Consider the following 27,199-nt stretch of genomic DNA (forward strand, 5'->3'; position numbering starts at 1 on the left):
TTCCTCATTAATACTTGTGTTTTTATTTTCTCCTGAGTACTTAAAAAGTTTGGAGCTTGAACTGTGCTAGGTTCACTAACAGAACATTTAGTACAGTGGAAAATTTATCAAAATTTGTCTAAATCATAAAGTAGCAGGGTCATATTTTTTTCACAGCAGACTCAAACATGAATGGAAATAATGGGACTGATGATGACTGTGTTCCTTATGAATCTATTGGTGAGTCATAACAATAAGCCAAAATGAAAATGAATAGAGCAAATGCAAAAATGTCTGTTGTTCATGTTTGAAAACACACTGATTAGTGAACATTGATAATTATAGGTAACTGTCATCATTCATCAGTCAGTGTCAACACAGACAATGTCTCGGCACAGCTGCTGTCATTAACCTGTATTTTGGATCATTTTATTCAGACAATGGAGTGATTATGAAATAACACACAAAAAAATAGTTCTGCTGTATATGTGTCACTAACAAAATGATATGTGTAATCAGGAAATAGTTGTAAGTCAACCGCCCGCAGCTTCAAGCATTTACTGTGTACTTCAGCCTTTAGCTAAAGATGCTAACTGACAAAGCAGGAATGGTCCCAGCACATAAAGACAGTGGAGCAGGGAATCAAGCTGGGCTCGTATGTGGCTCGAGCACCAGGCAGATATACACACACATATATCAGCCACAAGCAGTGGCAGCAGCTATATTAAGAGTGGAGAGACAGGCTTTTGTGAGACTGCTCAGTGCACTTGTCACAATTGGCAGGTGGAAAAGGGAGTGCAATCAGGTTGCTTTAAATTAAGGAGTGGAGTCACTTGTGCTGATTAACAGTGATTATTCCTTAACATCAGCTGTGGAGAAAACAATCTGTGTTTGCGTCAGTGACAGTCAATGTGATCTCCAGTCAACACACAGTCCTCTGTCCTTTTGTTTGATTGTTAAAGACAGGCTTTCTGTTTCACATATTACCTTTTTTACATGCTGCAGGAAGAAAAACAGGTGTTTCATTAGTAACAAAATTTTGCTCTCTAAATCACAGGCTTCCAGTTTTTCTGTTTCCTCTTATGATTTGCATGAATGCAACAACAAAAAATTATTCAGACCTTTTGTCACATTTTTCTCATGGCATGCCTACATGTCCTTGTACACATGCAAGGAAATCAGGTGAATAGTGTTACTACTCCTGTTTTTGTTGGGCTAAGTGTGCTTAGTATCTTCTAGTGTTGTAGTTGTAGTTATAATTAATTGAAAAACTACACTGAAGGTGAGAAAATAAAAGAGAGACATCAGCCCACTGAAGTTATATCACAGGTCAGCTGTTTCTCTATTGCTTCTCTCTTCTGGAGAGTGTGTAGAATAAAAGGAGTTGATAGAAATAGGAGTAATATGTCCGTGGCTCCATTGCACATCATATTTCTTATATTTCTTAAACCTCTTTTGTGTTTCAGGTTTCATGGCCAATGGCCATCTGAAATGAGTTTTCTCAAGATACTTGCATACAGTGTGTGGGTGAGGTCACACAGAGACCACAGTATTTGTGTGTGTTTGTGTCTGTTTGAGAGAGAAGAAAAGAGAATGGTTGTGTTAAAGCAAGGTTGGTATATGTCTGTTGTTTGTCTGCTTTACTTTTAAGAAAGTGGGTCTCCAAATTTCCTGCCTGTTTTCAGAGGAGATTTTTCAAATAGAAAATATGACAATATGTCAGTGAGAGAGTGTGTTTTTAAGATGTAATACAAATAGTATGTGTGTGAGTGAGAGAGAGAAAGAGAGAGAGAGAGGGAGAGAGAGAGAGATACCCTGGCTGTTTGCCTTCTGATTATCTGCATGAACACTTCTTTGATGAGGAGATGCTGCTCTCTGTAAGCAATGAGTCATTGTTCAGTATGAAATCATATCATATGTGTTTGTGTGTGCAGGCATGTGTCTTTCATGCCTGAACATCTGCAGAGCTCAGGCACGCCACATGTTTTATCCTATGTTTAAAGAGGTTCTGTGATCGGTTCTTTCTGTCATGTACAGACAGTTACCCATCTGATAAGACAGACAAGAAAAAACAACCTTTAATTATCATAGATGAGTTACTCCTTGGTGCTAAGGTTTCCCTTGTGTGACTGCTTGGAGAGAATGCGTAAATATTTTAATTAATGTCTATATCAAGATGCCATTTAGTTTCATGTTTATTTTTAAAACAAGTTAAGATTCTTTTTGCGTCCACTGTAATTTAATTTAGCTCATGAATTGATATTTACCGTGGAAATTAATGCAATTGTCATATTTTAGGCTTGCAGGCCGATTTTTTTAAATAACAACAGATTTACAGTATTCAGAGTCAGCAACAGATTACATGACTTTCTGAGATGAATATTTTGCAGTGCTGCCTCTGCTGTGTGATCACACACTTTTTTATCTGGTTTTCAGACGAAAACAGCTCACTCACAGGCAGAATTTAAACATGTAAGTGCAATAACTAAAGATATTATACCGTATTGTCTTGCAAGTTACCCATCACAAAGTTTTATGCCCCAGCTTTTTACTCTGTCTTCCTCTGCTTTGAAAGATTGTAAAGTTCTGTCTCAATTCAGCTACGATTTGTTAAAGTTATTTAAGTTTCCCTGAAGGTTGACTGCTTCTCTTGAAAAACCAACAGCACTTTGCAGTGGCTCAGACTTCATTTTAATGATGATTCTTTTGAGGGAGACGAGCTTAACTGAGATTCTACTGCACTACTTTCTGCAGTCTGCCTTGTCACAAGTGAGGCTGAGTTGAAAACATAATGAAAACCTATAGGAAAGTAGGAGTTAAACGAGTTAGTGGTTTTATTTATTTAGGTAGAAAAAGTGTTACAGCAAGTGCTCAAGTCATCTTGCACACATGCACAGTAGAACAGTATTGTCTTACGAAAACCATAACAAAATAGAAGTGTAGACAATACAAAAAAAGCTGTGGGAGTAATGTGACTGATGCAGCTAATTAATAAGTGCAGCATTAACAGGTCACAGTGTTGGTGTGTTGCTAAACTGATATAATTGTTTTACTGAAATGACTAGTTTCCAAAAGCCAAATTTTGAAATTAATAGACATCTTTTGTGCAAGCATCAGTAACAGTGGTGTGTGTGAGAGATTGTGTGTGTGTGAGACATTGCAGATAGTCAGGGAGGGGAGCATCTTGTTGTAGACAAATGATTAAGGAGAAAGAGTGCTACACCTCATAGTGTCTACAGGCAAGAACAGACTGGCAACAAAAAGCAGCCTGGAAGACTGCTGTCAAGCAGCTCTGGTTTGACTCAAGTCATCAAATTGAACTAACACTTCAATAATTATAAAAAAATATTTTGTAGTTTCTGTTAGTGATATATATTACAATATATTCAATTGGACTTCATTTTGCCAGATTTTCATCCTAACACTACATCAAGCAGTTAGCTTAATTCATGGTTGAATTGATGTAATGATAACCCGATGCCTAATTTTAATTGCTTATTTATTTATTAGTATTATGAGAAACATTCAAATATTACAAAATTACACGTATTTGAGAAATAATCTGAAATCAGTAAACTGTATTAACAGGAGTACACTACATTCACAACTATATTCACAGCTCTTCAACATATAGCAACTGTGTCTAGAGTGTGGCATTGTGTTAAATATTGACTTCGTAATGGAAAGGTTTGAAAAATATACCTTAAGTTGTCAGTAATATCTGAGACGATAAACAACACGAAATCAATTAGAACTCATCTCATGCGCTCCACAACATTTACGTACCAAAACAATAAAGTTTTGACACAGAACCATAACATTTTATCTTCCACATTGCCCATGACAGTGCAACAATCAGAATGCGAGCAGGCCTCATGCGAATATGAACGTATTGTTGCGGATGGCGTACGTTCATCCACAGAGGAGTTTGCAGAGGGTGTGCTCTGGGGAAAAACACAGACCAGCCCAGACTAACTGAGACAGCTGGGGAAATCCCCATACTTCCCAATGGCCAGTCTGCCTACAGGTCTTGTGGAGTAGTAGTTCATATGTAAAATAAAGTTGCAGAAACCCCTCTGGGGAACTGTGCAAAATGTGCACAACACTCGAGGCAGTGTTAATAAGGGCTGAAAACTACAAATTCTAAATGAGAAACACGTAGCGTTGGGCTGAGAGAAGTGGGCTTACCAAACTTAGCTCTGTAGCCTTCTGACACCACTTCAGCTAAAGGCCACATTAGCTGCTACTAGGATAAAACTGTATACTGTGTATATACTCTTTACTTTCCAGTTGTTTGAGATAATCTATTAATGTTTTAGTTTGAAAAAAAAAGTTTTCACTGTTAATATAAACTTGGTCCATTAAACTGATGAATTCTAATCACTACTTTTTGATTTATTTCACCACTCTTCCCTTCTATGTGCCGTAGGAGGAACATGTGAGGAGACTGTTGTGTGGAAATGTGCTAGAGCAGCAGCATTCAGTGGGCTTCATAGTGAAGGCACAGTTGCACACATTGTGTCCTCCTCCTCTTCTCCAGCCAACTGCTTCACAAAGACTCTCAGAGGCTTTAGCACTGCCAGGGGCCTAGTTGATTTTGGACACAAATTATTGCATGTTTGTGAGGTTTTCTTCCAATAGTGGCTCTCTTCCCATGCCTGCAAACACATTCAGAGGTGCCACTGCAGAATTTCTATTTCATATACTGCATGTGTGTCATTATCTTGGAGGTGTGGGTTACAGCATGTGTGGATCTATGTGAAAACATTGTGGTGCCCTGAGTAAGGATCAGCAGCTACTTAGAAGCTGAATGGCTCTTGTGATCTGTCACCACCACATACCACAATGTTTTCTGACCAGTTTTAAACCCAGAAGTGTGGCCAGTACAAACAATTAAAGGCATGCCCACTGTGATTGTAGCCTTATTCTTTCATTATGGATCAGCAGCAGCAGGGGCTCTAATTAGTCGCGTTGGCTTGCTAAGGAAATGAATGGGCACTGATTCGACAGCAGGGCTGAAATGGGAGCCCCAGGAGTCCTGATGAGCCGGCTTCTTGGAGTCAGTACTGGCAGAAAATCGCTCTTTCTCAATTTCTGTCTGTTTATAGCCATTAGCGCCTGTCTGTTTGCTCACTTTGCCTATCAGGATTTGCCTGCTGATTGACTCTTTTTATTGCTTCTAGGTATATTATCTTATTTTCCCAGTTACTCTTCATTTGCTTTGTTATCATAACCAGGAAAAGCGATCAGAATCTTGGGACCTCCTTTTCCAATAACAAGTCTGTTTTTTAAGTCCACCTGCTCTACAGATGGTGTAAAAGAGCCAGTACCTAAAATTCATAAACCTGTTGTTCTTTTCCCACAAAGTTGATTCCAAAGACGAATGTTTCAGACAAGTACTTTTTAGTGTGCTTCACTATTCTTATGCTGTTCTTATTCCCTACTCTCACACTTGCACACTCTCTCTCTTACACTCTGTGATCTGTGTCTCCTGTGTTGTGTGTTGCAGCTGGGTACAGAGTGGACTGCTCCAGGCGAGTTCAGCAAGTTCAGGTCCCAGTCCTCCAAGTCTGTGCAGTGAGTACCTGTGACAACCACACACATTTCTTAACAGCACAGTTATTTCGCTCGCTACCTGGTAGAGAGAGCCAAAGGAAGCCCTGTTAACATTTAATAGTATTCTTGACAAATGCACATGTCCACTGGAGCATCTCTTAGAACTCGTCTTTGGCTGTTACCTATAAAGTGTCTCTCTACTTTTAAAGTAGCTATACCAGTTGGTCTATTCCTGTTGGTCTATAGCCCCGTTTATAACAGAATTACTTCAACAGGCTTTACTGAACACGTTCAAGAGGACATTGATCACTCAAGTGTCCAGTGGACACTAGAAAGCATTTGTGTTCTCTGTATATCTGTGGGTTCATTTGTATACCAAGCTTTCATGTATCTCTGAATTAACATGTGTATAGTGTTTTCATCAAGTGTCAAGTGTAGAAGACCATAACGGTTGAAAGGCTTTTCTCTCGAAATGTAAAATGAGAAAGTACTAACTTTATCCAGTCCCCAGTTGCTGGGGGCTGCTTACAAAAAAAAGCACCCTTTAATGTGAGCACTGATCTGCAGCCAGTTTCCGTCTAAAGTCATTGTTAAGTTGATACAATTCTGCGGCAAGGAAGTGGTCCTAAGCACAGTATTCCTATTCCTGTAGGCTTCCAATTTTGCTTGACTGGATGAAACACAAGCAGTAGAGCTTCTTCTTAAATTATTCGCACACACACACAAATAGACACGCGTTTGTTTTTATTCCTCATTGTGACTTTATTTTCCCAGACACTAACCTTACCAAAACCTTAATCTAAATTGTCCAATAAAACAAAAAGCTAAATCGTGTCCCCACATCATGACTGATACCAAGCCAGACAGTGCCTGTGTTGTTTTTAATGATGGTTCAGTTTGTCTAAACAATAACAGTTGGATGATGAGCACACACAATAGGGGGACTTTGTTTTGTTAATGTTGAATAAGAATTTCACACAGTTTTCTTTCAAAAGTGTTTCTGCTGAAAGCTATAGCTCATGAAAGAAAATATCAAGTCAGACTAAAGCGTCTTATGGTTTACTGAAAAGATATGTACAACAGATCAAAGCTGCTACACTTCTATGGAAGGACAGTGTGGGTTAAAACAACAATCTAACGTTTAGGTCTATGTATGATATCACAGCATGACTGCTGCAAATACAAAATCACATGTAATGTCCTTCCCTTTCTTCCCATTATGTGGCATTCATTTGGAAAATAGAAATTTAAAGGGTAAAATAGTGTCATATTATTATTGTAGTATTCTGCTAGATGTTGAAATCTATACCAGATGTTGAAACACATGTTTAGATGCCTGAAGAGATCAGGTGGATCACCAGTCATTGAAGTTATGATATGAACTCAATTTTCTGAATGTTAGTGATTTAGGTGCTAATTTTGAAAGCCTGTTTAATGATTGTTATTACATTTTACTGAACACACATGCATGTCTTGATCTTTAACATCACACAGACCATTTAGCAATTTAGTTTTAAAGCAACATAACCTTCACTGAATGCCCAGAATTTATGCCTACAACTCTATGGCACGATCAAACACAAACAACTGCACCAAATGAGGTATTAAAGCCTGATATTAGAACATACTCTTTGTGGAGTTTCACTCACTAGTATTGTCAAACTATTCATCAGAATTATTATTTGGATATTTACATTTTAATTAGTATTTTGCATCAGGTGCAGGAAAGATTAGGTCTACAAGTAAGTGTTTTATGAAGGAAGTGGTGCCAGGGATCTGAACAACTAGTTCAATCTGTGAAAAATGAAATGACTGTATTTTCCAGACTATAAGTCTCATGTTTTTACTCCTCTGGCTTGTCCTGGGACTTATACTCACTGTATAAGCGACTATATATTTACAGTATTTCTGTCCAGTAGTCACTAGCATTAGATAATATTGTACCACTCCTAACTCTTAGTGTAAAACAAATGAAAATCCCACTCAAAAGAAAGAGCTACACTGCAGCCTTCAAAGTGCAGGTAATAAAGTCGACAGCTGAAACTAATTTTGGAGTGAGTGTTGTCATTCAGGCAACATGAGAGAGGAAGAGGAGACTGCTGTTTCATCTCCCCTCAGCCTGATGTTGGTGCAGTTGTTTAACGTTACTTGACACAGATGCAAGAATTTTGTAATGCACTTCTGCTTGTTGTTATGCCTAGCCTACATTCTTCATAGGCTAATTTAGACTATAATTAGTATAATTAGAAATGTGACTTATACACCGAAATGACTTACATATGTTTTTTTGTTCAACAAGACTGTTTTTGCTAAAAGCGACTTAGACTCTGGTGCAACTTATAGTCTGGAGAACACAGTAGATGGAAAGCATTCTGTGAATGTCTGATGTGCTTCTATACATTCTAAACACCTTTAGTTTTGATTACAGTACTAAAGGGCCAATGTGTAATATTTAAACAGATATATTAGCAGAAATGTAATATATAGCATTTGTGATGTTGTTAGTGTGTAATCACTGGGAAATACCAAATGTTGTATCTTGATCTTAGAACTGATTTTATAGTAGCCCAGAAGGGACAAACCAAACACTGGCTCTAAAAACAGAATCGTGTTTTGTACCCTCCCTCACATCTGGAAACAGGGGGGTGGGTTGTGATGGGTGCTCAGGAGGTTGCATTCTGCAATCTCGCTACTGGATGCTGCTAAATTTTTCACATATTACATGTTCAGACCTTTAGTTTGCTGTTAATCTAAAGGTCTTATTATGTGTCAAGGTTTTATTATTACCAATTTATGTATTTTCATGTATCATTCTTAGAAGATTTATTAAGGTGCAAAAGAAAAGCATGAGAAAAATTTGAATGCTCATTAAAAACCATGCATCTGTTGCACATTCTCCATCCTTTGGTGTACACGCACCCACACACACACACACACACACACACACACACACACACCCGCACACACACACACACACACACACACACACACACACACACACACACACACACACACACACACACATTTTATATAATGAATGCAAATACATTAATATCACGAGGGGCTGAACAAAGGCCAGGACCTGTTGGTGAGGGTTTCTGTTTGACTTTGTGTAGGATTAACTAGGCCTGGTTAGCACAGAAGGAACACCAGGCTACAAGACAGAACAGAGAGATAACAAAAGATGAAGCAGAAGAAGAAGAGAGAGAAGGCAGCAGTTGAAAGTTTTTCTGTTTTCTCATCCTGTCTGACAAACATCTTGAGTTCTCAGACAATAACAAGACAACAGAGTAACCGAGTATGAAGGCAGAATGTGGCAGGTACATTAAAAAGGCTGTGTAGGAATTTGGTCATGACATTTGACGTTTTGTGACCTGTTACTGTCTTTCTATGTGGATGGGGGTGTGTATTTTGACTTTGTAGAGAAACTGCCAAACAGTTTTTTACAATTCAGACACACTGTAAAATGCTTCATTCGGTGAAGGTGTTCTGATACAATAGTAATATCACCTTACACACATGGATACACACCCTAATTGTTGCTAACTACTCAAAATTGTTTAATATTGTCCACAATGATGTGTGATTCATGGTTTTACTGTCTACTGGGGTAGATGAGGACTAAAGCCAGATTTATCACGGTCTTTAAAGTAAATGTGTGACTGCAAAAGTCTAGTTAATCTGATGTTTCTGAATATATCTATTTTTTCAGTACATGCCTCAGCATTAAGGTCCATGTATTTGATAAATACTGAACCATTCTTCTCTGCTTCTGATGCCTTTATTGAAACGTCTCAAAACCAGTTCAGTTTATTTGTTGTCTTCCACATATTCCCTCTCGCCGCTCTGTGTGACATGTATCCCTCACGCACCATTACACTCAACCTGTTTATATCAAAGCTGATGTGCTCCTGACTGTGGCAAATTGTGTGTGCAGTAGGATTAATAGCCATGCATTCATAAAATGACATTCGTCAAACTAGATAGGATAGAATGAAAATGAGCAAATTAGCAGTGCAGAACAGAACAAGATATCATTTTCTAAAAAAAACTGCATCAGAGTATGTGTAGAGCAATAATAATCACTCATTAGATTTTATCACCTGATAATTTGAAACATTTGTAAGCCTGAAAAAATAAGGAAGTAATTGAACAAAATGAAATGAATGAGGTGTTTCTGATATATTACACTCAATCTTGTAGATGGAAAGCAACTGTGAAACGTATTAGTTATTACACAAGACGGTAGCGTTAGCCCTTGGCACCATGATCCTCTTGCACAATTTGTTATTAGAGAATAAGTTCAGGGCCATTTGAGCCTATTTACAGACTCCATTCTACCACGGTTAACTTCTGCACACAGCCCTAATCAGAGCTGCAATTTAGAACTGCTCTCACCATTTATGTGCTACTGTTTCCACTTATTATCATATTGGGTCCAGAACAGGATGAAATGGGACAAAGTAAAATGGAGCATGAAAGAACTGAGTTGAATAGTGTAGAGCAAAACACAACTGAGTGGAATGAAACATAACAAACTCTTCCACTTTAGCAAGGTGGGTTTTTTTGTGTTTTTTTCACACAGTTATTTATATGCCTCACTTTATTGGACCTGTACAGCTGACTGTAGTAGTGCTGAGTGAACAGTGACTAATGGCTGCTGCAGGGTTGAATCATATTGTCAGGGAATGAAACATATTGTTGTTGAGGGGTTTACTTGAAACACTTCATTCAGCTGTATGAGGTCTCTGTGCCGCACAGTCGCAGATTACTGGAACCAGAAACTCGCATGCACACACTGATGTGCATTCACATTTACCAAATAGAAAATATAAAAAAACAACATAAAATAAAAAAAAATCTAACCATCCTCTCACTGGCAGTACCTGAGTGGTTACTCTGCAACTTGGATGATTGGGTTTTCAAGGTGCACTACCCTCATCTAAAATATTCCATATTTCCCCATCAGCCCCTCATTCTTCCTCTTGGTCTTTCACTCACTTTTTATGTCCTGCTCCCTGTACCTAACTCAGTCTATTGTCATAAAGCCAATTACACATTTGAGGGTTGAATCCAAAGCTGTAAAAGGGGATGAGGTAGGAGAGGGTAAAGGCTGTCTGCTTGTTCATATGCTGTAGTGCAAACAGCAGAGATACTATACATTCTGTTTAAAGACTAAATTACGCTTTTCTTCAAATGCCTTTTTGTCTCCGACGATCGGGTGCGGTCTTTCTGTCACTGGACTGTGTGGAAGCCCATCTTAGGTGGCAATTGAAATAGATGGGATGGACAAGAAAGTTGGATTAGTACACCTGTTAGGGAGATCTGGTAGTCATCAACACCACCTGGCGATAACCACCTGGAAGCAATGACTCACGCTATTAAGTATCTGTGTGTGTTTATTTGAATGGCTATACATTGTGAGGACCAGTTTGAGTCCTCCCTAAACCACCATGGAATAAAACCAATTCTGACTTTCTGACACATGGAAAGACTGTTTAAGGGTCAAGATGTGGCTGGGGGATATGGTTAGAATTTAGGTTATAATTTGTATAAGAGCTGGGGTTAGGCATTTAATTGTGATAGTTAGCCTAAGGAGCTAGAGAATGCATTATGTCAATAAATACCTTCATCGAGGTGTAAATTTCACATCGTGGCTATTATTGCATTTGCACTTAGATGTGAAGGCTTATGTGGAGTTGCTTCATCAGATCTAATATAGCTCTGAACTTTCATCAGTGTGGTCATTGCCAACACCACAGAATTTCACCCACAGTGTATTTTATCAGTCACTAAGAGAAATGAGGGGCCTGAAGGAACATTGAAAATGATGTCACACATCCTTAAAATGGATCATACCATTTCATGGTATCATACCAAGTCTCAAAGTTTGCAGCGAGTGACAGTAACGCATAGACAGTGCAACTTCCTGGCTTACTTACCTGCTGTCAGTGATGTCTGTAATATGATCGACTGGGGCGTGGGCAGGATATTTTTTATTTGTTGTGTCTCATTTTGTTTGTTATCTGTATACCTATGTGTAATTGCTATGCATGAAATTGGTGACAGATCAGCAATTTTCAACAATCGGCTGAAACACATGCCCTCAGTTCATCAGACTGTCTTTCAGCAGCCCCCAGATAACAATTTTCCACACAATGAGAAATGAATTACAACAAAGTCACAGATATCTTACGTGGATAGTAACTGGTTTAGACAAGTAATTATAGAATACAGAGTTTTACATTCATCTGCATTCATCATAGTGCAAAGTGGCAAGTGACCTACTGTATATTTCCTTCAATAACGTATGACAATGAAGGCCAAATGGCATTGCCCCGTAAACTCTTAACATTTATGAGCTGGTATTTAGTAGGACTTCTAGAAGGGGAATAGTTATGTTTTGAAGATGGAAAGTGTTTGCCCTTCCTGCTGTCGAACTTTCTCTATCTGCTCCTTTTTTCTTTGCAAAACCCTTTCTTCTCACACAGTTACACACTCCATCTCAGTAACAGCAATCCAAATGTCATTTAATGAAACGTAGTAACATCAATGGAAACCAGGGTTAATAGCCCCATTGATTTCCTTTTAACCAATTTATTTAAAGTATGTATTAATAAACAGAAGGGGGGGTTTGACAAATGATTAATCATGTGTCCAGAATAATCCAAAACATTTACCAGTTCCAGCTTTGTAAATATGATAAATGATATTTCCTGTTTTATATCACAACCAAACATATTTGTACTTATGACTGTTTATGTTTCTAAGGAAAAACTGCAATATAAAGATACCATATTGGAATGATTATTTTTCACAATTTTTTACAATTCATTGTCTAAACAATGAATCAATTTAGTGCTAAAATGCTCAGCCCTAGAATCTGTTACTGGGGCTTTTAAATTAACACAGTACCTATGTTAATTTCGAAGTTTCTCTTTTTGCCTAACTCTTTGTCTCCAACTCTGCTTGTACCTGTGAAGTGATAGTTTGGCAGTGCATGCAAGGGGCTGTCACAACAGCTTGATGAGTGACAGTGAAGTAGTCAGACGAGGAACCCAGATAACCCCATCAACACTATCTCCACTCTCTGACACTACAGGAGCCTCAGGCTGTATAGACAACACCAGGGAGATTGACATTTGCTAAAAATCTATAAACTCAACTGTGCTGAGTTGCATACTTAGCTGGCCTGACACCATGCTTGACATGAAGTGTTTCAGAACCTTTTGAGTAGCTGAGACTTGGATGTGAATGACAGTCAGTTGAAAATTAGAAGGAATACAGTTTGGAAGATATGGGAAACTAATGAAATAGGGGGTTTGGCTGTATCTCGATAGCATGTCAAGAATAAGATTGTAGCTTAAAAAAAATAGCAGGCTTCCAAACATGAGGGTTTGGCGTGTCAAGATTTTCACCTTCAGGTGTAATGACTGAAATTAAAAATGGCTGCTGCTGACCTTTGCCGGTGACACAGTGAGGAGGAAAGACGGAAGCTGATTCCAAGGTTATCTGCGATGCTGCAGCTGGCATTTTAAAGCAGCAGCTTTCAGTTCACAAACTGCAGGAAATGACATTTACGCCCAATCCTCCACAGACCTGTGGGCATTGATGTGTGTTCTTCCTTTTTGTGTGTAGATGCATATGACAGTTTATGCCTTCTAACTGTACTTTTTCCTTTTCAACTTGCTTTCCCTTTTATTTTGATCAATGCTGTAGATGTAGATTTGTTTTATATACTCATGACTTCAGGGTTAAATGTGTAATATTTAGAGAGACCTATTAGCAGAAATGGAATATAGGATTCATAGATATGTTGTAAATAGTGTGTAATCACTGGAAAATACCAACCAATGTTTCTAGCCCACGACAGACAAACCAAACACTGGCTCTAGACAGAGAATTGTGTTTTGTTTTAAGAGTGACAGCCACCATATCCTGCCTTACACCTAGAAACAGAGGGTGGAGTGTGAGGGATGCTCAGATGGTTGCAATCTGTAGTCCACTACATTCTGCTAAATCTTTCACATTTTACACGTTGAATCATGAATTTTCCTTTGGGCATTAATAAAGTTTCTCGCATCTCATCTCATTTCGCCTTTTTAAAAAAACTCCAAAGGCCAATAATAGAAAGGAAAGAGTTAACTATGCCTTTCCTGGCAACAATAAGGCAAAGTAGTGGAGAATGACCAGTTATTTCACTATGGGATCTCTCAGTATCTATAATTGAATCATTTAAGCACTGCATGCTATTAGCTCTTGAGACTCAAGCATTTAGAGAGAGGGAAGTATAGCACTTCAGCTCATAACACCATAGGAATACTGATTGAGCATGGAAAGAAGTTGAATTTTGCCACCGGCTCTATTGCGGGCACCTGCGCTGTCTCTTCAGATGTATGTATTCACTGAGATATGAGCATGGGTTTTTTTTGCACACAAATCCCTGATTTTGATCGAGTATGAATGTTAACCTTAATTCTCTCTGCTGAAGTTAAATGGTTGATACACTGTAGCGGTCGAATTAAAATAAAACTGTTTGCCAGCAAGCTGAAATGACGCCTCTGTCCCGCTTTCTTCCCTCAGGCCTTCACTCTGCCATCTGCTTCTATGAGTGATGGGAGCCTGCTAAGACGCAAATCTATGTTTGAGTGTGTGTATGTGTCCATGTGCACAGTGGCTTAGATTTAATCAGGGTGTCTTTGGGGTGCCGATGCACATCTCTTGAGCTGTGTGAAAAACAGTCGTAGCAGACATCTGATTGGCAGTAATGCATGAGTATGACAAAACCGTAACACGGGGCTTCTTCAGGCCAAACATGATTAGAGACAGTAATGATGACTGAGTATCAGCTCAGCCTGAGGTCACAGGAATATTACATTCTGAGCAGCTAGGAAATGTAACGTATTTGGAAAGCACATAAGGAACATCCAGGATGTACCTATGACGTCTTGGACACAAACTTGCAAGTTAAAAAACATACAATTGTGTAAAGTTCTCAATCTGGGCAGAGAGGAGTTAAAAGATGAGGCTAGTGTGAATCTATGTAATTTGTACATTGTTTATTATATTTTCAATAAATCTCATTAAGAACAACAGCAATTATCCTTAAAGATCTCACTATGCTCCACCTCAGGTGTTTGTCAGATGGTCCTATATGTTGTTGTTTATGTCAGCATTGGGTTGCATCCCACAGTTTCATGCACAACCATTGACTGACCAGTATGTGCAGGGTTTGAACTTTGTTTTCATGCTGTCTTATTTTTTCAATGTCACCTTGAGTCCCAAAAATGTAAGTCATTGTGTCCATATTTATACAATTTTTGTTTTTTCATTTAACAGTTGGCCACTGTAGTTGTTAACATACATAGGAGAGACAGTTCTTCTTAGTAAGATCAGTTAGAGTCCTATAAATAAAAAAAGATCGAGAATATGGGAGATGGGATGGGAGAGCAACTTGAAAGACCAGGGGCTGCTATCCTTGGACACTGAATTTGTGTCAGGAAGGATATCCGGCGTAAAACTTGTGCCAAATCCACAATGCAGAACAATTGATCCACTGTGGCGACCCCAAATGGGAGTAAGCAGAAAGGGAAAGAAGAAGATAAAATATGACCAGGCTTTTCCTTAAATTATTTCCTCTTGTCTGTTAACGTGTCATGATGCATCTATTACATTGCTCCTGTGGATATATCCTCAGTAAATTGTACATATAATATTGACCTTGATATAATGTAGTAATTGTATTTGCACATTCCTGTGATTTATAACAAAGCAAAACATATGCTTCACGGCATCTCGGAGTAGCACAAACACATATACTGTGGAAGAGCAAGACATTGTCTGAGTAAACTTCATATGTCCGTGCATTCAGGCCAGTAAGAGCGTGGAAGGCGTATTAACACAAAATCAAAGTGAGAAATGGGTGAAGTGGAGGCGTAGTGAAGGAAAAGCATTGAAGATAGTGATGCTGTAACTCTATATGATATAATTATATACGGGGTGATTGGACATAGGAGATAGAGGGAGAAGATATGATGCGAGAAGTGTTGGAGAGAAGCAACAGACAAGATACAGGAGAAGAGAGGAGGAAGAGCAGGGAATGAAGGAGAATAGCGGGGGACGAAGCGCAGGGGATGGAAGAAAGAGGATTTATTGAGGCTGCAGGGGAGACCAGCGTGATAGCTCTCTGATGGATTAGAGGAATGCATGAGGGATGGAGTGATGGGGAGGGGGTTGGGGGATTGCGAGGGCATAATAGTGAAGTTTGCACGTCTCCTTGGGGCAGCTCTAAACAATTGTATCATTAATGTAGTTGAGAGGAGAGCACTTGCCAAGCACAGCCTTCTCTTTAAAGGCCACCTGTGGGTATGAGAGAGAGAACTCAGGCAATGGATAGATGATGGAGAGAGATGGGGACAGGGTAACAGTAAGATAGTATTAATGAGAAATTGAGTTGGAAAAAGAATAGAAAGAGACACTGGAAAAGTAAAAGTGGGAAATTGCTGTAGCCAGTGGGCGGGATGTGTGATGAAGGGAGAATAAAAGCAGAAAAAGTGGTATTTACCAATGGCAGAAAGTGAACTGTCTCCACTTCTCCTCAGCTCTGCTCATTGCAATCCATGTTAGTGTGTGTGTGTGTGTGTGGGCATGAACTGTGTATTGATCTATCTGTTGGTCTTCAGGCTTTAGAATATTTCTTTAAGCAAACCCTCAGTCAACAGGGGTTTTTTTTTCAGATGCTTGTGAAAGGACTTTGACTCAGCAGGAAGAAACCCTCTCTGTGTGTTTTGTGCCAATAAGTATTTCATATTTCCAATCCAGCACATTCTGGGTGCAGTGATGATACTGTCTAAATATTGCTTAGCTCCAACAGTATCATTTTGAGTTATTCAGCCCAGTGAAGCCTCTTTGTCTGTCTTTGTCCAATCAGCCCAACGAAGGGAAACTGAAAACAAAGACTCCAATTAGTCAGGCAATTAGACTCTTGTTTTGTGTCCTCTACTCATCCTCTGAGTCACACTCTAATAGCTATTCTTTCCTCTTCCATCTCTCATTTGCCCTTCACTTACTCTTTTATGGTTTTTTTTCTTCTGGCATGGTGTTCTGTAGGAAATCATGTCTCACTGATATTCACTGTAAAGTATTTTTCCTTTATAGATACAGAAAGCATTTATAATTCCATCTCTGCTTCTGCTGATCATTTGCTATTTATCGCTCCTGCTTCATCTTTCTTTCTCCCTGCCTCTCTGTCTCTTCATCTCTTTCAACCAAAGTCCGCCTCATCATCCATCACTGGAGGTCTGGTGTGACCAGTGTGCACACACACACACAAACAAAGTCATGGAAGTGCAAAACATCTCTGTCCCTCCTACTTCATTCTCCTTTTTTTGTTTCTCTCTCACTCCATCTTCCTCCAATATGAGACTTTTGGACAGAGAAATTTTACATTTTTAACCATACAGCATTTTCTTCAAATCTGTCTTCTTTGTCTCTGTCCCTATCTCTATTTGGACCACTGATGGTTAATATCAATCTCTTACAGACACAAAGAACTCATGCACAGTTAAAAATAGGAGAAGGAGCTATCAGCAGACAGCTACAGACAGTGAATCCCACAGGACTCAACAACTGTCTCACCTCAGCACTGGAGAGATATTTCATGAACCAAAAATGAAATGGCTGCACAAAATGTCTTCAAAACATAATAAATGAAATAGCTGAACAAGAGAGAGAAGGGTATGTGAGCGGTACTTGATGTTCTGCTCGCTATTTGTGTTTATCCATTTTATCCTTTTGTTTGTCTCAGTCATACTCTCATCTGTTGGTACGCCTGCTATGTGTGGCCTGTGTGCATTGTGTCATCTGAAATCTTATACCAGGTGAACAGCCTTATATTGGCTGAGCATCCAGTCTGTCACATCTGAGATTGGCAAGGGGCTAAAAGAAAATATATCCTCAAGTACTGACAAGCATGCACTTTGAAAGTTTAGTCATATATATGTTGTTGTGTGTCTGGTTGTCACAGAAACACTGTGTCCTTTTAGCTCTGACGTTAGATTATCCCCTAGATGGAGTCAGATTATGGTCTGAAATGGACAATCTACCAAATGGTCAGGAAATGTACTAAAATTCCCTGAAACCGTTTAAACTCGTCTCCTCAGGGACAGAAATGCAATAAACTAAAACCTCCAAAAATATCAGTTTTACTTCAGAAGAAATATGTGACATGTCAACCTAAAATTTAATTTGGGGGAGCTGCGGCAGTGAGATTCAGTTGCCTTTTTTGAAAAGCAGTTGTGCTTTGGTCTGATAGAAATACTTTCATGTTATACATATGCTTCAACATATACAAAATTTTGCCCCCATTGTCTGGTAGATATGATTCTGAGCATTTAATTTCCCCACATATTCATTAAATTCATTAAAGTTAATGGGTCTTCTAACTGTGTTTTGTCTGAGGAAAATGCAAAAGAAGATATAGGATGACATTATGTTTGAATCATTTAGGAAAGGGCAAGCAAGGTGCCAGAACCTGAAAGTGGCTGAGTGCCGCTGCACAGAGAGATGTTCCCTATTCATGAGAGTGACCTTAGCACACTGACAGTGCTACTCTGCACCTGCAGTGATTTATTGGTTACAGAACGCTGGGTAGCCAGATGATGTGGCGGCATTTTTGCACGGGGCTATGCGTGACTCCCACCCCCCTTTGTCCTTCCTTCCTTTCAACTCGGTCAACCACATTTGGAAGAAAAGAAAAAACATACTGTGCATATACAAACACATAAAAACAACAAAATTATTCTACACTGTAATTTAGTCATTTTTATCATCAAAGACCATTTGTATCCATCAGTGGATTCTTTAATGCAATTAGTTGATTAATCAACAGCTTTCAGAGAACTCTGAGAACTTGTTTAAGGGGCATTTGTCACTTTTGTCATTGATTATGTTATTTTTAGCCAATATACACATACAATATTTTGTCATGTGACAAGTTGATGTCTGTTTGTATTGCTTGTATCTGTTTTTTGTATTGCTTGTGTTTATCTCCTGTTTTTGTGTAATTATTTTGAATTCAAAACACAGACTTCATCGAAGGAAATGAGCTGCTTTCAACAGACAACATACATCGGAGACAGGACAGAGAAAAGTAACACAGGAAGCAAAAATTGAAGAGAAAACAAACAACAAACCATCACATAATCTATCTTAGTGAATCAGAGCACATGAATATGGATCAGCCAAGTGACTCCAAAGTTCCTAGTAGCAAATGTTTCACAAATTGCCAGGCAGCAGCAAGCAGAATGAACATAATCGTATTTATAGGAACAGGATTTTACACAATACAGTGCCATTTTATCCTAGTAAGAATAGATTTACTATGCTTTTAAAACACATGCGTTAACAAACTGTGCATGTATACACTGTAGATGTGAACATGTATATACATGAAAAATATATTTGTATTCACTGCCCAACAGGGTGTGTGTATGTGTGTGCTTTGGGAGTTAATGATGTGTGGAGCAGTGTTTGGTGTCTCATTCAGCAGCAGATGCTGGCCTATTATCCGAGATGTGTTTTTGATAAGAATAAAGCATTGTCGCTTTCAGTTCAGGGAATAACATACCCAGTAAAACTTTAAATCAGAGCTTTACTCAGTCTAACCAGGAGTTCCAGAGAAATACTGTAGCCTGTATAAGTGTAAAATTTTGATTTATGTGGAGCATCGATTTTCTTCCTCACAGTCTCAGAAGGAGTTTTATTCAGGACCTGAGGCTGATAATATCCTGGCTCACTGCCGTCTCTTTTGCCATCTTGCCTGTAGCACTTGAGTTATATTCTAGGCTGATTAACCTGTTTATGCCCAGGTCGAAATGACTTTTAAAGTCAAACTCTTTGCTTTAGCCTTCTATGGTCTCATTTAATCCTCTTATTCCTTTGGTTTTTGGTGACCCACAGTTATATTTGTGGTATGTCTCTCGATAATAACTATTTTTTTCAAGTGTGGCTCACTGAGAAAAATCCTGAGCTGGAATGAGCTGCAGCGGATTATTATAGAGAGATTTTTTTTTCAACACTGTCTAGCAATATCTAACAATAGCCCTCTCTTTGTTTCCCCTCAGCCTGATCTCATCCAGACGATATTACTTTGAGATCCTCCACAAACAGGATGACAAAGGCTCGGATCACGTGGAGGTTGGGGTAAGTGGAACCACTGAAACAAGGGAGCTTAGTTCCTCTCGTTTGCCTCTCTGTCTACAGAACATCTCTTTTTTCTTTGTCACATCACTTATCTTCACCACACTGACTCTCAGTGAATAAAAATGCTTTCAGTTGTCTTGAGAAAGATTTCACCTCTGGCAGGACAATTTGCCTTTAGTTTTAACTCTGTGTTCAACAGTGTCACAGTGGTGGCTGAGCAGGAAAGAAATGAATGTGAAGGGAGAAAACTCTTCCTACCCTTCTTTTCTGTACATTACTTTGTGTCTTCCTTCATTTTCCATGGGCTCATCTGGTCACAACTGAGTGCAATAAAAGCTCTCTTTGTTGCCGCCTTGGTTTTCTCTACCAATGGGTATAGAGCAGCCAGCAACTCATGTCTCAACTATTTGTCTTCCATCCCTTTTCCATTCCTCCTACTGCTGACACTCGGCTCTTCCATCTTGCTCTCCCCACTGCATTTCTCACTCTTTCCTCCATATCTTTATTCTGCACTTCTTCTATAACTCTTTATTTTCTCTCCTGTTCGCTCCTCTGCACCATTTCTCTCCCAGTAGTGGTGTTCTGCACTTCAGGCAAAAGCTCAGAGATGAGTGGGGCTTAATTTTGAGATGAAGTTTCAAACGAGAGCCCACACGCCTCGTGTGAGCCTGTACTTTGAGTGGGAGGGCAGATGATAAAAAGAGATCACTGGTGTGTGTATAGAATGAATCTCTTAACAAGCCCCGGGTTATCGTCATCAACGTGACCATCAGGAGGAGAAGCTGCTGTAGTTGCTCTCTTCTTTCATAGAACTTCAGTATTATTTTTTCACCCTCAAGGTTAATGATTTTTTTAACTTGCTTCTGATTATCCTCTAAACATTCTGTATTTCTGCCATTCTGTTAGTTCTTGTTGGTTTCTTCCTATGTCTTCATAGTTTTCTGTAGTGTGATATATTGTCTTTTTGCATTTGTAGCTTTTTATTATAATGCCTTGACAAGCCATTCATCGCTTCACTGCTCTATAACCATTGGCACATTTTCCAGCCTCGCTGTACTCTTCCCTGTGTTCTCTAGTCTCTCCAGCCTTCAGGCTGTTCAGTGTTCAGCTCAGATTGGCTGCTTTCAGGTGCCAGTTTTAACAGAGGACTTGACAGGGTGATGTGGGAGCACCACGCTGAACTCGATAGCTCTGTGGTACCAGAAGGATCACACATAAACTTTATGAGAAATCTGACGTGAGTGGATGCCTCTGTGTGCTTGTATGTATGAGAAAGTAAGCCATTTCAGCTACATTACAGCCCTGCCACACTGACATTTGGGCCTCTAGTTTATTTTAATGTTTCGTACTTTGGCATGAACAGGTGGAAACTACCCAGGGCAGTGCTTTCTCTGAGGTGGAATGAAATGTCCACCCAAGTACCACACAGTTGCTGTGTTGTGGGTTGTTGATGTGGGTGTGTTGTGAATATCCTGCTGATGATGTGCGAGTGTGACTAATTACCGACAGTGACAGCCATATCCCAGTGGCAAACAAATATGTTCCCCTTTATTTGGAGAGCATCTGGATAGGACAGACAGACTGAGATGGTGGGATGCTATAAAAACTGAGAGGATACATAGTTATGTTGGACTAATGACTTGTGCTGGTTGGTCAAGCATCTGTGTGGAGCAGAGAGATTTGGGAGGGTGGTGAGTGCTAACCTCTCCAAGTATTGTGTTCAGACCTAAGCATCCTTATTCTTTGCAATGAGATGACAGCTGTGGCACTGTGGGTGTTTGTTTCTTTTGAAGTAAATGGGGTAACACATCTTTATGTTCCTTATCAATGCAGAAGATGTAATGATTCTGATAAGTTTTGTGAAATAATGTTTCATAGTATTATAAATAACTGCTGTGGAGAACATGTGGATAGATACTATTTAGATCTGACTTCCTGCTTCAGAAAAAATCTTCTCCCTGGTGTCTTTAGCAGACCCACTTTAAAACATGATTGTTTCTGTTGTGATTCATTTGATTTTCACACAGGGAATTGCTGATTCCAGTGTGTGTGTGTGTGTGTGTGTGTGTGTGTGTGTGTGTGTGTGTGTGTGTGTGTGTGTGTGTGTGTGTGTGTGTGTGTGTGTGTGTGTGTGTGTGTGTGTGTGTGTGTGTGTGTACACAAAACACACATTTCTACATTTCTAGATGTTTTGCACTTGATTTGCAGCCTTCGAACTGAAGTTCTTGGTCTCTTAATTAGAGCTCGCTGTGTTGCTTGTTTAAAGACAAAGACCAGATGGCCAGAGCTGCCAAGGAGAAGGAATAAGGAGGTAGAAAGAAATAGACAAGGGGTGTAGAAAAGCATACATACAGAGTGGCTACACTAGGGGCTTATATATAAATGTTTTCAGTTCTCTCTACCTTGTGGAATTTCTCATCTAAATCAACTCCCTATCAGACTTTGTGAGAAAACTTTTCATGTATCTGTAGCATCCCAGCGAATCAAGGTCATGTAGAAATCTATCTCTTTCTCTCTCTCTCTTCATTCCCCCTTAGCCAACTACCCACGAGGCCATCAAAGTGGGTTTGTGCTAGTAGAAACAATTTAATGAAGCGTATAAAAGTCATGCAGCAAATCAAGACAGTGTGTGAGAATGTGTGTATATGTGTACGGTACTCTGTCTTAGTAAGGCCCCTGTGTGTGATTTAACAGCGGAATACATTTCACACCTTGACAAAAATAGCAGATTTACCGTGACCAGCCCACAACAGCATAAGCCCAGGGCTCACATAAATCCGCAGAAACCCAGGCACTCATTTGTTAAAGAGCAGATCGCGTATATTCACAGCTCTTTCTTCTGTGTTCTGCACCAGAGTGTGATTGCATGGTCAAAGGTGGGCTGCTCTTTTGGGAATGTATTTGTTTAGCAGTGCCTGTCGTAAAGAACGAAGAGGGAGTAACTATCACATAGTACACAAGTGCAGTCTGAAAGTTACCTTTTGGCTAGAAAATAATTTTTCTATCAGTGTTGGCCCATTTCTTTTTCATCTTGTGAAAGAATTTGGGAGAATGGCTACAGGAAGGCAGATCATAAAAGGTTTCAGACTAGAAGAGACAGGTTTGGAATACACTGTGCCTTCCCCAAGGGGTTGGAAACCAATGTGTTTGTATGTATGAGCAGTCGGCTAATGAATAAGGAGACTGTTGAGCTGTTAGGATGAGCTGAACCTGCACTGATTGAACCTTTCCACTACAGGCTGTTTTTCTTCAATTAACTTAAAATAAACTCTCTTTAAAGCGATGAGTGCTTTTAATGGATAGCAGGAGATGAAAGGAGACGTAGTGAGCTGTAGTTTCATTGAGTTGTATCTCAGGTCAGTGAAGCACAGGTCGTTTCCACTGGCCGAATGGAAAACATGTCTTGCTGTGACAGAATGAAGGAAAGTGTTGGTGTGGTTGGGAGAGGAAGTGGGAGTGAGGGAAAGAAGAGAAGAAAGTAACACCTTAATTAGTGATGGCAAGTTTATAGAGAGGCAGGGCTGTGGGATTTAAATGCAGGATTTTTAATGGCCCTGTTTTATCACTCCTGCCAGGCCAAGTCTCAAACTGTCCACCAATTAATACACACACCCATGTGTGCACACACTCTCACACATGGCCCATCTACCCCACCTCCACAACGCTGTGATCGCACAGGCACACACATAGGCCTCTCAACATCTGCCTCAACCCTGCCCTCCTCAATATAAATCAGTGGAGGTCCATGCAACCTGGAGCCAGCTGTTAAAGTATATTGTGTGTGTCTTTATACTTTGGAAATTAATTACATATCTCTCATATTCTTTACGACTTCAACGCCTTTTAGGGCCGATTGTAGTTCAGCACTTCTTCAACATATGGACTTTGTATTTATTCGCCTTAGTTCACTTTTTGGTTTTATCTGCCTTTTTCTTTATCTTTTCAAACATTTTTTCCACATTTAGTTTTTTCCTATGGGCCTTTTTGTCTCATTCACTTTGCTCTTTATGCTGACCATGCACACATTTTCTTTCCTTTTTCCATTCATTGCTTTATTTATATTTCAATTTTCAGTTGAACCCAGTGTTGTCTTCGAGGGTCTTTTTGTAGCAAGCTTTTGAATACATGGTACTGACTCTGAAAAGTGCAAGACATCAACATACATTCTCTATAGCAATGACTTCTTATAATCTTGTTTTAAGATTTTGTCAAAGTTTTATTCTAATACATGTTTTTCTTGTGATCAAAACCACTGTGAGACGGTGTGCATTTTGAGCCCTCGGGAAACTACAACTCTTAGTAAAGCTAATATTCATTTTTCTTACTTTCCCTTGTCAACACTCACATTCACATTTCATCGGATAAATCCCAAAGAACATTATCCCACACACACTGATTTAACATTTAGTGTTCTAAGAAGTATTCTCTTAGTGTCCTAAGGTTTTTAATAATTGTGGCCAAAGTCTTTAATTCAGTCATAATATCCTGAGCACGTAGCAGTTGATCAGTTTATCATATATAAGGTATGAATTCATCATTGCATATGCCATTACCTGTGTAAGGTGCTATCACATGCAATCAATGATTCATTTTTTGCATTTGTGCTGTCATGCTAACTCTGAAATGATCCATATTTTGTCACTGTTTTATGTCTTTCTGATTTCAGGTGAGGTTTGTTATTAGACTAGAGCGTCTTCATGTCACAAGTTTTATTCATCTGGCTGCAGAGCAAACATTGGACTGTAAGAGGTGTGCTAAGACATTCAGTCATGTGTCTCTGACTTGATTTGAATCTACTGAGAGTGTTATTGTAACTTGTTTCCCCTCAGACCACACAGGGCATTGCTGGAGACGCACTAGCTACAACGCACCAGTAATTGCTATGGATATTGGGCTCATTTGTCTTGCTGAAATGTCTGGTCTGACCGACTTTGGCTAATGTATAATTCAACATAGAAAATCAAACACTCTGGCTCTGCATCCACCTCCTCATTTCACTTTGAATATTGTTCCTTCATCCCTGGGCAAGACATATGTGTAATATGACATGAAAAACAATCCATTGCTTTCATTTCAGTGTGACAGGGAATTGAGAATGGCATTTATCCTCTAGCGCTGAAGTGTTTAGTTCTTTTTACTTGTCAATTTAAATAAGAACATAACCAGGCAAGCGCCTTATGTCATTTTTTCCATGCAGTAGTTTTTGGTTAGCTTTTTTCCAGTTAGGTGCTTTTTCAGCTTATATCTTTATCCTTTTCAAATCTCATTGTATGATGATTCTACAACAGTATCATCAAACCATCAAAAGCAGTCCTTTGTGTGTTCCATGGTCTGTTGAGGAGGTATCTGTTCAGAGCTTGTCAGGAGTCTCTCCTTGATGCTCTGCTGCCTGGAGCCTGTCAGTAGGCAGCACCATAGCACTGCAGTACAGACTTTCCATTACTGGCAATGTTAAAATTCACACTTTGTTTCTCTTCCTACCAAAACCTGCCATAACATTCACTGAATCCCATCAACAAATGGACCTAGCCAGGTCTTTAACTGACTTATATGACTTTTACCACTGCATACACATCACATTAAGGCTGCCTTGTTTTGGTTTTTGGAAAGGCTCTTAGGATGAAAGTCAATATGCATATTTTCCTGTTCCTTTGATTTTTTTAAGCAAAAATGTAGCTACTAAAACAGCACATGCAACATGTTTAGCACATCTGCAAATAGTCTGCTCTTTGGAGCAGGTGTTAGGGCAGTATATTGCTACGTATAAAGACTTCTTTGTAAATAACCAAAGAGAAAAAGTGCCATTCTCACATCAACATAACCAAGCTACTAGACTGAAAAACTGACAGTCAAAGGCACTTAATGTCTGCTTTCATTAGTTTCTCACTTTTGCTTCTTTTACCACAACAAAACAACATAATTTTTAGAGTGTCATTTTCAATGAAGTCACCACTTCTGTAGCAGTGTAACAGTTGTCTGGCTGCAGGAAAAAAAGAACAGGTCTGTGAGGACACTTGGGCTGCATTTTACCTTTCAGTCAAATTCAAAATGAGTGATCACAGACATTATATAAAGCAACATGACTGTAATAGTGAAAACTGTTCAGTTCACTCCCTCAGTACCAATAAGTGTCCTGTGATTATTTGGTACGTTGACTGTAAGATCTCTCAGTGTTCAGTGCCAGTGACATTGTGTACTTTAGAGGGATTAATTCATGTTTTTTATATAATAAAAAATAAGCTGTGTGTGTTAAACTCTCAGCTTGAAACCCTAAAACCATTTTGGGATTTGAGAGATGTTTATCTCCTGGGCCCACTGGAGTCCACTTACCACTTTTTCTTTCTCCATCCTGTGTCTCTCTGTCTTATTTCTTCTCTCTTCTCCTTCTCCATCTTCTCTTCACAATTGAATCCTAATCCTGAGCAGTAAACAACAGACATATGAAGACTAATGAACAAGCCTTCCTGCAGTAAGGTTTTCTTTTCTACCCACAATCTAGCACTTTTAAGATCAGGAGTCTTGGATCATTTTAGGTAATATTATGTTTAAAGGATAAGGTGTATTTTATATATTTCTTATTGTCAGTGAATCTCATTTAAAGACCAAAAACATCACTGCAATATAACATATCTCAGTAGTTCTCAACAACCCTACCCTGTGTTTGGTGCTCAGCTTATTCATTACTACAGAAGATGTACATTTTAAAGCCATTTTTAAAGGTCAGTGGAGTTGAAGCCAAGGTACTATCATTTTCTAAAACAGATCCGGCTGTTTTATTTTTTAGCAAATGTAACTGAAAAAATAGTAAATAGTACATTTGGCAGGGTTTAGTTTCAGCCATCAACTGAACACTTTTGGTGAGAATTAACAGCTGCAGGACAGTGTTCCAGGACTGACTCAATCTGAAGCTGCCTTCATGGTACAATATTTATTAGGAGGAAAAATTCATTGATTTGGACTTTTGCTGGATTTCTTTGCAGTAAGAAAAATACTGACCATCCAGTCATATTCTTAAATGTTGCTTAGTCCCCAACATTTGGAAATGGGGCTCAAGTAGTGATTGCAGTAACCATGCAAGCTTATCCACCCTATCATGTATACATAACAGTTAAATAAATTAATAAGTAATAGTAATAGTGTAGTCCCAGTCTCTCTGTGCCCTTTTCCCCCTCGAGCTAGTGTCATCAGACTTGTGAGCATCTGTCATGTTCTGCTGTCCACTGCCTTTATCACTGCCTTTGCTTTATGTACCACACACCAGTTGGGCCTAAAGCCAGTTGTGTGTGAGTAAGAGAAAGAGAAAGAAAGAGAAAACAGATAGAATTCACACAGTGGACCCCTCTGTCCTCTAGTGAACAAAAGCTATACAACATTTGTCCAGTTATCTGATTCAAGGGAATATCTTTAATGTTGTTATTCCTGTTGTATTTACCTTCATTGTATCTTCATATAATTAATGATT

The 27,199-nt window shown here is 39.1% G+C and overlaps 1 protein-coding gene across 1 annotated transcript in view; it reads left to right on the plus strand.

Annotated features, from left to right (window-relative positions):
- b4galnt4a (beta-1,4-N-acetyl-galactosaminyl transferase 4a) overlaps positions 1–27,199 on the plus strand; it is a 130,341-nt gene that overhangs the window by 90,753 nt on the left and 12,389 nt on the right. Inside the window, exons 7-8 of the mRNA XM_026310793.1 lie at positions 5,489–5,556; positions 19,659–19,737. Coding sequence (XP_026166578.1) covers positions 5,489–5,556; positions 19,659–19,737 — 147 coding nt within the window. The remainder of the gene's footprint in view (positions 1–5,488; positions 5,557–19,658; positions 19,738–27,199) is intronic.

Source organism: Mastacembelus armatus, chromosome 6 (genome assembly GCF_900324485.2).
Source record: "Mastacembelus armatus chromosome 6, fMasArm1.2, whole genome shotgun sequence".
Lineage (NCBI taxonomy): Eukaryota > Metazoa > Chordata > Actinopteri > Synbranchiformes > Mastacembelidae > Mastacembelus > Mastacembelus armatus.